General features: G+C 37.7%; 1 protein-coding gene across 4 annotated transcripts in view; it reads right to left on the minus strand.

The window, feature by feature from the left end:
- Positions 1-5,784: 5,784 nt before the first annotated feature.
- LOC116608645 (RING finger protein 17) overlaps positions 5,785-13,026 on the minus strand; it is a 47,463-nt gene continuing 40,221 nt past the window's right edge. For all 4 annotated transcript variants that reach the window (XM_048721867.1, XM_048721868.1, XM_048721870.1 and 1 more), the window contains 2 exons: positions 12,611-12,791; positions 5,785-7,345 (listed from right to left, as the gene is read on the minus strand). In XM_048721867.1, coding sequence (XP_048577824.1) covers positions 6,794-7,345; positions 12,611-12,791 — 733 coding nt within the window. In that variant the 3' untranslated portion in view covers positions 5,785-6,793. The remainder of the gene's footprint in view (positions 7,346-12,610; positions 12,792-13,026) is intronic.

Consider the following 13,026-nt stretch of genomic DNA (forward strand, 5'->3'; position numbering starts at 1 on the left):
AATCACATCAGTAAAATAAATAAATAACGAAGGACGGAACTACGGCGGGGCCACTGCCCTATTCGGTTTCGCATTCCCATGTTTTGCAATCAACATCACGAGTACTTTGCATTTGCGAGTTTGTATTTTGCTTTTGCGAGTTTGTATTTTGCTTTTGCGAGTTTGTACTTTGCTTTTGCGAGTTTGTATTTTGCTTTTACTAGTTTGTACTTTGCATTTGCGAGTTTGTATTTTGCTTTTGCTAGTTTGTACTTTGCTTTTGCGAGTTTGTATTCTACTTTGCTAGTTTGTACTTTGCTTTTGCGAGTTTGTGTTTTGCTTTTGCGAGTTTGTATTTTGCTTTTGCGAGTTTGTATTTTGCTTTTGCGAGTTTGTACTTTGCTTTTGCGAGTTTGTATTCTACTTTGCTAGTTTGTACTTTGCTTTTGCGAGTTTGTATTTTGCTTTTGCGAGTTTGTACTTTGCTTTTGCGAGTTTGTATTTTGCTTTTGCTAGTTTGTATTTTGCTTTTGCTAGTTTGTATTTTGCTTTTGCTAGTTTGTATTTTGCTTTTGCGAGTTTGTATTTTGCTTTTGCTAGTTTGTATTTTGCTTTTGCTAGTTTGTATTTTGCTTTTGCGAGTTTGTATTTTGCTTTTGCGAGTTTGTATTTTGCTTTTGCGTGTTTGTTCTTTGCATTTGCGAGTTTGTATTTTGCATTTGCGAGTTTGTATTTTGCTTTTGCGAGTTTGTATTTTGCTTTTGCGAGTTTGTATTTTGCTTTTGCGAGTTTGTATTTTGCTTTTGCGAGTTTGTATTTTGCTTTTGCGAGTTTGTACTTTGCTTTTGCGAGTTTGTACTTTGCATTTGCGAGTTTGTATTTTGCTTTTGCGAGTTTGTATTTTGCTTTTGCGAGTTTGTATTTTGCTTTTGCGAGTTTGTATTTTGCTTTTGCGAGTTTGTATTTTGCTTTTGCTAGTTTGTATTTTGCTTTTGCGAGTTTGTATTTTGCTTTTGCGAGTTTGTACTTTGCTTTTGCGAGTTTGTATTTTGCTTTTGCGAGTTTGTATTTTGCTTTTGCGAGTTTGTATTTTGCTTTTGCTAGTTTGTATTTTGCTTTTGCGAGTTTGTATTTTGCTTTTGCGAGTTTGTATTTTGCTTTTGCTAGTTTGTATTTTGCTTTTGCGAGTTTGTATTTTGCTTTTGCGAGTTTGTATTTTGCTTTTGCGAGTTTGTATTTTGCTTTTGCGAGTTTGTACTTTGCTTTTGCGAGTTTGTATTCTACTTTGCTAGTTTGTACTTTGCTTTTGCGAGTTTGTATTTTGCTTTTGCGAGTTTGTATTTTGCTTTTGCGAGTTTGTATTTTGCTTTTGCTAGTTTGTATTTTGCTTTTGCTAGTTTGTATTTTGCATTTGCTAGTTTGTACTTTGCTTTTGCGAGTTTGTATTTTGCTTTTGCGAGTTTGTATTTTGCTTTTGCGAGTTTGTACTTTGCTTTTGCGAGTTTGTATTCTACTTTGCTAGTTTGTTCTTTGCTTTTGCGAGTTTGTATTCTACTTTGCTAGTTTGTACTTTGCTTTTGCTAGTTTGTACTTTGCTTTTGCGAGTTTGTATTTTGCTTTTGCTAGTTTGTATTTTGCTTTTGCTAGTTTGTATTTTGCTTTTGCTAGTTTGTATTTTGCATTTGCGAGTTTGTACTTTGCTTTTGCTAGTTTGTATTTTGCTTTTGCGAGTTTGTATTTTGCTTTTGCGAGTTTGTATTTTGCTTTTGCTAGTTTGTATTTTGCTTTTGCTAGTTTGTATTTTGCTTTTGCTAGTTTGTATTTTGCTTTTGCGAGTTTGTATTTCGCTTTTGCGAGTTTGTATTTTGCTTTTGCGAGTTTGTATTTTGCTTTTGCGAGTTTGTATTTTGCTTTTGCAAGTTCGTACTTTGCTTTTGCGAGTTTGCATTTTGCTTTTGCGAGTTTGTATTTTGCTTTTGCGAGTTTGTATTTTGCATTTGCTAGTTTGTATTTTGCATTTGCTAGTTTGTATTTTGCTTTTGCGAGTTTGTATTTTGCTTTTGCGAGTTTGTACTTTGCTTTTGCGAGTTTGTATTTTGCAGGAGCTATTTATGGGTTTGATGACGAGGTATGTGGGATGTTCGATGAAGTGCTTGAGATGTATAAAACAAAGAGCAAAACGGATACGTCTTCATAGGACAAGGAGAACTCAGAGAACGATAAGAATACGTCTGGGAAAGAGGACACTAGTCAAGAAGCAATTGTCGACAATGATGATGTTTTCAATCAAAACGATTAAGTGATAACTACTTTTCGACTTTTTATCTCTGTAAAAGACAAATGGTTAAAACTCTCGTAGATGAGGTGGTGTAATGTCTTTTTCGTCGTTTTAAAAAGATGGCGTGTGTGGCTAATCGTACATCCTCCTCTGATCAGAAACTAACGTATTAACATTGACAGAGGCCGATTATAAGTCTCTTGCGAAATATCAAAGTGGATCAAAGTACTCTAAAATTTGTTTATATATCCTTCCCATTTGAGACTTTAACATCGAATAACGTCTTTTGGCATCCTATACTCTACAGCTTTATATAAAAACTATTTCATGAAATTGTTGGTTCAGTGAGCATCCGCATATAAGAACCAGTGCAATTGTCGTTTCGTTCAAATTAATTTACTTTCGCTTATTGATTGACTATCAGTGCAGACGAAGGCGTATTTTCACGTAATGAACATTAGAGTGGTTTCGAAACCGTGCAACAAAATGTAATTGTTTGTAATAGTCAAAGCCAGAACAAAAGAGAACAAAGACATTACATTGTTTTTTTTAATTGTAATTTTAGGAAACCATAGCAATATCACAGTTATGCTTTAAACCAAGTCCCTATCTTTGTCGATCGCCGTCATGCGACATTACACTTTTTTTTTCAAAGTGTATAGCTAATACACTCTTTTTTTATATGAACGTCTTATTTTCAGTTGAGCCTGGGCCGTTCTTATTTTTGAGCTTTTTAAGGCTGAAAATATTTTTAACGATGTTTTTGAATTTTAGTGCTTATAAAATATAGTATCCAATCAATTATTAGGAGGAGAATTACACAAATCATCAATAGCAATATAATATCTAAGGTTGTTATTATTGGACATAATTTAACACTGCATTTTAGAACACATAAGACTAAAAAAGCAATTTGTTACTGCTATCTGAGCCTCGACATGTTCTTAAAATTTGGTAAAATCTCAGCCTCGACGTTCTTATAAAAAAAGGTTCTTATGAAAAAAAAAAAAGAGTGTAGCTCTCGTCCCGGCGTAAATGTAGCGAAGAATTGTAAAAAAGAAAAACAAATGACTTTGTAGCTTTTTAATGGATCTGGATGCACAGGTTTCTCTCTCTTATGTCGCTCCCGTTTTGAGGACTGTGGTACAATCTCAGGAGTATTAGACAATCAACCGTAAACCTTCCATAGCATTTCCAGAAAAAGGATATCGTCACGTGTGCGTTGACTTTATTATGTAACCGTGGTAGTGTGTTAGGGATTAACGGTAAGCCCACGATTGCAGTTATTCAATAGAGAAGACATGGAAGTAACTGCTAGTTTGACCACTAAGAGGCTCTGTGTGCATGAATGCAATTAAAATTACATCACGTCCAACACACACTAAACTAGTTTGACCAGTATGGTAAGGAGGAATGCAATAAGGGGCGGACCATTTGACTTTTCAGGGGGGGGGGGGTGATTTTGAAAAAAAAAATATCCTGCAAGCTACATTTCAAAGAGCAAAGCAAATGAGCAGAAAAAAATTCATGCACAAGTTAAAGCCATTGTGTGAAAAGATGAACTCTATGAAATAAAATCAAAATTCTGTGATAACTTTGATGTTTTTACTCTATAAAACGTTTTCCTCTATATTTTTGATATGTGTATTTTGTATTTCTCTTCGTTTTATTAAGACTTAATAAAACAACAAAAAAATAAAAAGGTTTAATAGATCAATATACAAACTGTAACATCATATTGATAGAATCAAAAAGCCCAAACTGTCGCGATCTCGTACCAGAACAATGAATACAATACTCCAAAAACTGGAAATCGACTCTGCCAAATTTTCGTCTTTAATAAGACTTCTTCAGGGCATTTGGAGTATTGTAACATCATATTGTATATAAATAGATAAAATAGATAAATCTTTCATAATTAATTTGATAGACTTCTCCACAATATAATATAATGTGAATGAGGTTGTTTCCTCTTTGTGTTCACATATAGGCAGAGGTACCAACCATCGATTAAAATTCAGGAGATGGGATCTATAGAAATGCTTACCCCCTAAAGATGTCCTTGTTTTGTGGAATATTTCAACAGAACCTTAAAAAAACATTCTAACAAATGCGGGAGATTTCAAAGAAGCTTCTTTTTTTTGCTATTTTATCTGACTCAATATGCAAAGTATGAGCTTGATAGCGAAGACTCGTTTGGCTATGACACGAAGGTCTTACCATGTATAATCCCTTTACCTAGTGAGTTAATTCAATTATAATTTCAATCTATTGGAAGGTAAAAAAGAATGAAACACAACGTATGGAGTTCTATATTAAAGATATAGGACAAGAAAAGAAAAAACAATGCCGATTGGGAAAAAATGAGGCAAAAAGACGTGGGCTCCGAGAAAAAAAAAATCCTGCATAGCAGTACACGGGGAAAAAAACTCCTGCACATCCAATGGGCGAAAAAAAAAATTTCTCGCAGACATAAAATCACCCCCCCCCCCCCCCTAAAAGTCAAATGGTCCGCTCCTAAGAGGAATAGCACACCCAACACATATAAAACAGGTTCGACCGGTAAGGAATCGTGCAAAGATACAATCATAATGATATCAATTCCAACACACACACTACACTAGCTTGAACAGTAAAGTAAGTATGAAGGAATGCAATTAGAGGGAAATCACGTCCAACACTCATAAAACTCTTTTGACCAGTAATGAAGTGTGAAAAATGCAATCATAATGATATCAATTACTACACACACACTATACTAGCTTGACCAGTATGACTAGTAAGGCAAAGATGACAAACAGCAATAAGAGGAATATCACGTCCAACACACATAAAACAGGTTCCACCAGTAACAGTAAGGGAAGTGTGTATGAATGCAATCGAAATGATATCTATTACTACACATATTAAACTAGCTTGGCCAGTTAGGTAATTATGAAGAAATGCAATAACAGGAATATCACGTCCACCACTTAATGGGTTTGACCAGTAAGGAAAGTATGTAAAAGCGTCTTAAACACACATTAACATTCTGATTAGTTTAAGGGAAGTGTACAGGAATGGAATATGACGTCCTACACACACTTATCAAGTTCGAGCAGCAAGAAGTGTGCATAAATGCCCGTTTATATTGAGGATGACAAGATAAACGGAAAAGGTTGCATACAACCAGAACGGCGTGAAAACCCGATCGAACATAAAATAAATTGAATATGCACATATTTAGGGATAACTTAAAATTGATAAATAGCATGCCAGAAACTCTAATAGCCACGAGCACTAGGCCCTTTTATTGTTCCCTATGAAGTATATCCCGGAAAGCCTTATATTCAGGCTAGCTCTAGAACCGAATCCTTTCGATGAATTTTTTTTGTCTCAATGCAAATGAGACGTATATGCCAGTAGCCAAATTTGCCCCATAATTCATTTGCGTCTGATGCATTTGCATTTGCGATGAAGATTATTCGTACTGAGAATTGAGACGTTCCCTGGGCTGGCCGCGTAGCAATAAAAACTTCAATAAGAGATAATGCTAAATAATATTTTAACCATTTATTTTCCACCTTGTAATCTCAAGGGTAAAAGATCACCTAACCTTGTAAAAAGATCAAGGCGAACAAAACTAACGCGTCCGACCCGATCCAAAAAATACCGCAAGCGTTGAAAGACTCGCACAAAGTCTCTAATGTTCCGTGAGTGAAATGGTGCGTGACTCGGCATCATCTTGATAAGGGGTTGCGGGACACGGCATCAACTTGATAAGGTGTTGCGTGACAAGGCATCATCTTGATAAGAGAGTGACACGGCATCATCTTGATAAGGGGTAGCGTGACACGGCATCATCTAGATAAGAGATAGCGTGACACGGCATCATCTTGATAAGGAATAGTGTCACACGACATCATCTTGATAAGTGGTAGCGTGACACGGCATCATCTTGATAAGGGGTAGCGTGACACGACATCATCTTGATAAGGGGTAGCGTGACACCGCATCATCTTGATAAGGGATAGTGTCACACGACATCATCTTGATAAGGGGTAGCGTGGCACGGTATCATCTTGATAAGGGATAGCGTGACACGGCATCATCTTGATAAGGCACAGCGTGACTAACAGCTTACTGTTTCGTGTTACCTGACATTTATTGATTGCATGACACCACTGCCAAATCAACGTGACAGTTTGTGACACAAAATAAATGTTTTCCATTAATCACAGTGGCACCATCACCGAATCGCACGTTGCGTAAGCATACGTTACTTTTGGTCGCGTGACCGTAGTGTAAGACTCCTTTGATTGCGTGACCATATGTGAAAACAATAACAAATCGACACTGCGTGACCGTACAGCTGTCAATAACAAATCCATGGTTGCGTTACCATGCTTCACTCTGACACCTGGTTTCGTGACGCCAATAGCACGTCCCTGGTTTGCGTGACCATGACGTACGTAACGCCAGGAGAGGTTACAGACTCGATGAAAGAATCGTAAGATGAGACACATCGAGAGTTACGTAGAACGAGAGCTGAATTGCTTACACTGACGTACCGGAAGTGATAGGTCGAGTGACGTCTTCTTTTCGCTCCGATGACGCTGTTTCCGGTTTAGCATCAGTGTCATCAGATGCCTTCGCAAAGACAGTACTACCATTACCACCCTGGTCAGGCAAGCTTTGACCCTCAACAACGACATTACCGGAAACACTGCATGGTTTAGACGGTGATGTTGTCATGGCAATGTCAGTGGCATCTTTACTTTGAACATTTGTAGGATTTGGTAGTTTTATCTGCGCTTTTTTAGTACCTGTCAAAAACTCCTGTGGAGATAACAGAATGGCAGCACTTCCGGCCGAAGTCAATGCTACATTGCTCGCGTCTGCTTTAGCCTTTAACTCTGAGACATTTGCGTTATCGATTTCCGGTCTAGGGAGACCTTTATTTGAGCTGGTATTGGCCATAGTGGTAGTGCCAATGTACTTGGCAAGTTGCTGTTCTGCCAGTAGTTTACCAACAGAAATGTCTTTTCCTGCTCCTCCGTCATCTGGTACACGGTCATACAGCAAAATGCACACAGGCGGACCAAAACACTAAACAATGCAAAACAAAGTCTGAGACGAAGTCTGAGGCCCGCAAATGACCCCCAAAAAAGCACACGGTAGGCCCGCAAATCACCCCAAAAAAACAACATAGCAGGCCCGCAAATTAATGATCCCCTAATAATTTACAGAATGGAACGCGAAATGAAGTGCTCGACTCTATGCTAGATTAAATCAAAGGCTCTGTGAGCCAACTCATGAATGCAAATGTATTTTTCTAGTTATTTTCTTGTGTGCATAAAAGATATACAGGATACTGAACAAAGCATGAACACATCCAAGATGCTGAGAGTACATAAAAATGTCCTTATACCTTTTTTTTCTTTTCGATGTCATGACACACCAAGAACAGTATAATTTTTTATTATTATAAAAAGTAAAATGAAAAGTAAAAATAAAAATTGCCCTCATTGGGATTCGAACCCGGGACGCAATGGTCATAGACAAGTAGTCGCACCGCTAGACTAACGTGGCATTACTGAGTTGACCAGTAACTAAAATTGTTTTTATTACTATTGGTATCGTAATGATTGAAAAGCTTTTTGCTAGCATGTCAAATTTCAGCATGTTCTTTCCGGAAACAAAATCAAATACTCGCAATAATTGATCACGCTACTGTCATATAATGTGTTTTATGCATGTTAACACTCAAGAAAGGCGCAAAATCGCTATTCAGTGAAGAAGCGGGGGCCATGTGTTTGTAGCGGAGCCAAGCGCGGCCGCAGGCCGCGCGCGTAGCCCCATAGGCATAGAAATATGGTATAGGTATGCGACTTGTTTTTGTGGTCATCGCGCGGGTACCCAGCCAGCCAGCCAGCCAGCCAGTCAGCCAGCCAGCCAGTCAGTCAGCCAGCCAGTCAGACGCGCGACTCCCAGGCCCCACTCGGCCCCGAAATGGCGACTAAATACAAGCACGGAGCAAGGGAAAAAGTTCTTGTCGATTATGCGATGATTTTTTATTTTGCCTCAAATTTTGTGACTTAAGGATAAAGTCAACTAGAGGAGATCTACTAACATTCATTCACGCCAAGATTTATCTGGTTTTAGCTAGTAAATTTAAGCAAGTAACAGTTCACATTAAAAAGTGAACAAGGTGAGTTTCGGACGACGATTTATATTGTCTATTGAGGATATGACAGTTATTAGGCTTTTTGTTGTCCTTTTTGTATGCTTTGAGAATGCGAGTACTTAACTTAGTAATCAAATTATTTGAGCATAACAGGTTTTGTTTTGACATTCTTCGTTTGATCTATATTCTTGATTGTGTTGAATAAAATACAATACAACAAAAACTGGAATTCGTCTTTAATAAGACTTCTTCAGGGCAGATTAATTGTGTTGAGATATTTCATAAAGGCTAACCAAAAGCGTGTTGCATTTGTCAAATACTGCTAAAGAAGACCGTTCTTGTCTTTATATCCTGTGCTCTTAGTCCTAAGAAGATACATATCCTTAGAAGATACAGCAGCTTTTTCAACTTACAAGAGAAATTTTCCTTATTGAGGATAAAAAAAAACCCTATTTTCAATATGTTTTGTTGTTATTGGCTGCATCTTGCATCTCATGTGTTTATTTTTTTTCCAAATAGTTGTGGAAATTTAGTTAGATTATAAATGGCTTGATAAAAAGATTGTTTTGAAAGAAATAATAAATAATTGTTTTCACTCTTTTATGAACCAGGAACTACCTGAGGGCCAAGATGAATGCTAAAGACTGGAAGACATGAGAATTAAAAATCATGTCTTGAAGAGAACAGTAGGATGTTCTTATTCACTAGTCATTTGATACCCCCACACCCATGGTCCCAGGAAAGGGTGGGGGATTAGACTTTAATAAAAGCCTGTTTCCAAGTTAAGAGTCAAAAACAGTCAATACCACCACCCCTCTTGATATATTCTGGTTAAAAAGTGGTCTAAAACCCCACATTAACCCCTGACTTCTGCGGGACCATAAGGGAGGGGGCTCAAATGACTAGTCAGTCTCTTTCCCATTACATTTATTTTAGAGGTTTAGATTTATTTTATTGGAATGGTTGGATCCAGGGTTTCTAAAAACACCAAAATATAATGCATTACTGGATGTATATTTGTAGATATTAATTCCCATGAGGATGGGAAATCACCGCTTAAAATGGTACATGAAAACTTCAGTATTGCATCACATTTAACCTGTGTCTTACACTATATAATATCTTTTAATATCCTGTTTCATCCATTACTTGTTCTTCGCAAGGACAAAGCTTGTCAGAATGTACCGTTACAAATATACATTAATGGTCTTTTATGAGGGGAAGGGTTTTTTAGGGCAAGATACTTAAACTATATAACACTAGCAACAACCATGTTCTGTTCACATAGCTTGGATAGAATAGGCTTGGCCTCTTTAGAGGCCTGTGGTGGTGAAAAGGTTAAGATAATGGGAAAGGGGAAATGTCAATAAATGCTCAATCAAATTATTTTCATTACTTTTATATTTTTTCACCAAACCGTTCAAGTTGAGTCGATTTCCTTTATTTCTCCTCTCCCGTCGACAATTTTTTAGTCAATTGATATTCTTAGCTGTTTCCTCTCTACCCCAAACATAGATCAATGAAAGGGTTTGGTTTGAATAAGGTAGCATTTTAGCACTGTCAGTGATGTCTTGGATGTATCTTTTTAGAATTTGCTTCCAAAATCAATCTGTCTTTTTCTCCATTGCATTCATTTTGGAGTAGGCCACCAACAACAAGGCCACTATATGGTAAAGGGTGGGTGCACCAATATGTAACGCATGAAAGGAGATACATTTGTGGATTTTACTTTGATGTACTGCATAATTTAAAATATTGAATAAGGCCTGGATCCATTTGGTTGGTCCAATTAATAAATCTCAGTAAAGAGCAGGATCCTAGATCCCCCAAAAAATACTTCGATCAGTCAAAACAAAAGGTGTTTAATGCTGGCTCCGCTTTTAGGCAGTGCCTAAATCTATATTATATATTTTACGGCTATACAAACAAACAACCGTAGCTGTCGCAGGTCGATGCCAAAGCCATTTTATAGTACTAAGCTTTAACCGGAAGTTGAACACCGGAAGTTTACAGGATGACCTAAGGATTGCTGTGTTGCAAAAGCACAGAAAGACCATAAAAAGTTTACGGATTAGTTATCCAATGATGGAGTGAGATCGGAGTCCCCACAATAACTCGTACATGCTTCGCATTCCCGAGTTAAAAAGAACACTTTTTTTCTGTAAAAGAATTTTGAATAGACGGAAATTATACGTTTTTATTTAAAAAATGAAAATACATTTAAAAAAAATAAGCAATATATTTTCTCTCTACTCTCTGCATTTATGTGGAAAGACTAGTCGCACTTTATGCGGGATTCAGCGTGTTTTAGCGACCGGGAATTCTAGAGAAACATATGCGGAATTCAATCCAATATTAGTTTACAACAAGAGAGTATTATGATCATAATCTATTGCTTACAAATATACTTCTAATAAAAACTGAAGTTTTTTTATATTGACAAATGCAAGAACGCTGTCAAGTTCCTGCGTTTATTCCATACGCGTTATTGATAATCTTCTATAATCCGCTATAATTCCAATTCTAATAAAGCATTGTAACGTCAGCTATTTACTGCACTATTTTAAACTTTAAACAAAACGACATTTTGATTTGATCGGTCATTTAATCAAGAATTTTTAATCGAACACCACATCATACTTATACTTTAGTTATGGATTGATTACTAATAATCTAAATCTTGATTACTAATAATCTAAAACAGAAAAAAAAAACAATTGCTGTTCCCTTGCTTTAGTTTTAAATTGAACATAATGTACTTGACAGGCATTTTCATATTTCATTGTTTCCAAAGAAGGTGACAATATCAGATTTATTTTACGCTTTTGTTAGACAATCGACGTTGATATTCATAAAAAAATACAATGATTATAAATAGAGATAAAGAAATAAACAATAAAACACGACAATGTCAACAGTATCGCCTTTTTATCCGACTTTAAGTCTTACTTGTCCCATGTCACAGTTTAAAAATAACTTTTCCCTAGATCCCGTTATCCCAAATGTAATTTTACCTCATATCCTTACAAAGAAAAAAAAACTATAAAAGTCAGAGAAAAACAAGTTAGAAGTTTATCTGTAAGCAAGAGATTTTGATCATAATACTCTCTTTCTTGTTGTAAGCTAATATTGGATTGAATTCCGCATGTGTTTTTCTAGAATTCACGTATCCCGGTCGCTGAAAACACGCTAAATCTCGCATACAGAGGTTATTGTGATAGAAGTCTAGTTTTTTCAAATAAATACAGAGAGTAAAGAAAAAATAAATTGCTTTATTTTTTCAATGTATTTTCATTTTTTAAATTAAAATGTATAATTTCCTTTTACAGAAAGAAAGTGTTCTTTTTTAATCTAGCATAAAGTCAAGCGTTCCATTCCCTCCATTATTACGGGATCATTTGTGGGCCTGCTATGTTGTTTTTGGGGGGTCATTTGCGGGCCTACCGTGTGCTTTTTTGGGGGGTCATTTGCGGGCCGGGATCATTTGCGGGCCTGTACAGCTCTAATCTTACAATGCGACGCACGCTACCGTGGCCACATTTTTATGAAGTAGGTCAATATGGATGCAAGAAATTGATTGACATAAACTCCATTAGTAAACCAGCAAAGAAGGCAAAGTAATGCGTCAGTACATCAGGGCACAACGGAATCCTCCAAGGTAAAAAGTTCGTGTCAATCACAACAGTGAAATCTCGCGTAATAATTATGAAAATTTCCGGATACGGCCGGAAATTACGCCGGATACGTGTGGACGAGAGCCGGAGTCGCACGGAGCACGGAGCCTTGTTTACCACGGCAGCGCGCGTCACATGATAAACGCTTCCCCCCACGGCAGCGCGCGTCACATGATAAACGCTTCCCCCCACGGCAGCGCGCGTCACATGATAAACGGTTCCCCCCACGGCAGCGCGCGTCACATGATAAACGCTTCCCCCCACGGCAGCGCGCGTCACATGATAAACGCTTCCCCCCGCGGCAGCGCGCGTCACATGATAAACGCTTCCCCCCACGGCAGCGCGCGTCACATGATAAACGCTTCCCCCCACGGCAGCGCGCGTCACATGATAAACGCTTCCCCCCACGGCAGCGCGCGTCACATGATAAACGCTTCCCCCCACGGCAGCGCGCGTCACATGATAAACGCGCGTCGCACTATAATGAAAGTGCAAAAATCAAGTTATCCTTACCACGATCTTAGCGGTCAGCGTTTTCCCCACAACAATTTGTATTAGTACGTCTTTTGTTTTCTCAGGCCAGCTAGAGCCAGCGCTTGGATCTGCAGTCTCCCCTGGTGGTTGAATATCAGCGAGGCGGCAGCGCGTGGCCTGGATCGGAAGGTCGAGTAGCTCGGACGGGAAACCGCGTAACCTGAAAACGAGGTTGACATTGAGTAAGTGACTTCTGAGCTCTCGGGTGGTATACGGGCAATGAAGTTTTTTCGTTAGACTACAAGTTTATTCGGACCGGAAAAAAAATTCAGGCCAAGAATAACATCAAAACGTTTTCATTATTCGCTATTTTATTTAAGCGTCAGCAAAAGAAATTAAAAGCATACATATATGCTTCTGAAGATAGTGTATCTTGGGTTCATCTCTATTTCCCG

This window comes from Nematostella vectensis, chromosome 14 (genome assembly GCF_932526225.1).
Source record: "Nematostella vectensis chromosome 14, jaNemVect1.1, whole genome shotgun sequence".
Lineage (NCBI taxonomy): Eukaryota > Metazoa > Cnidaria > Anthozoa > Actiniaria > Edwardsiidae > Nematostella > Nematostella vectensis.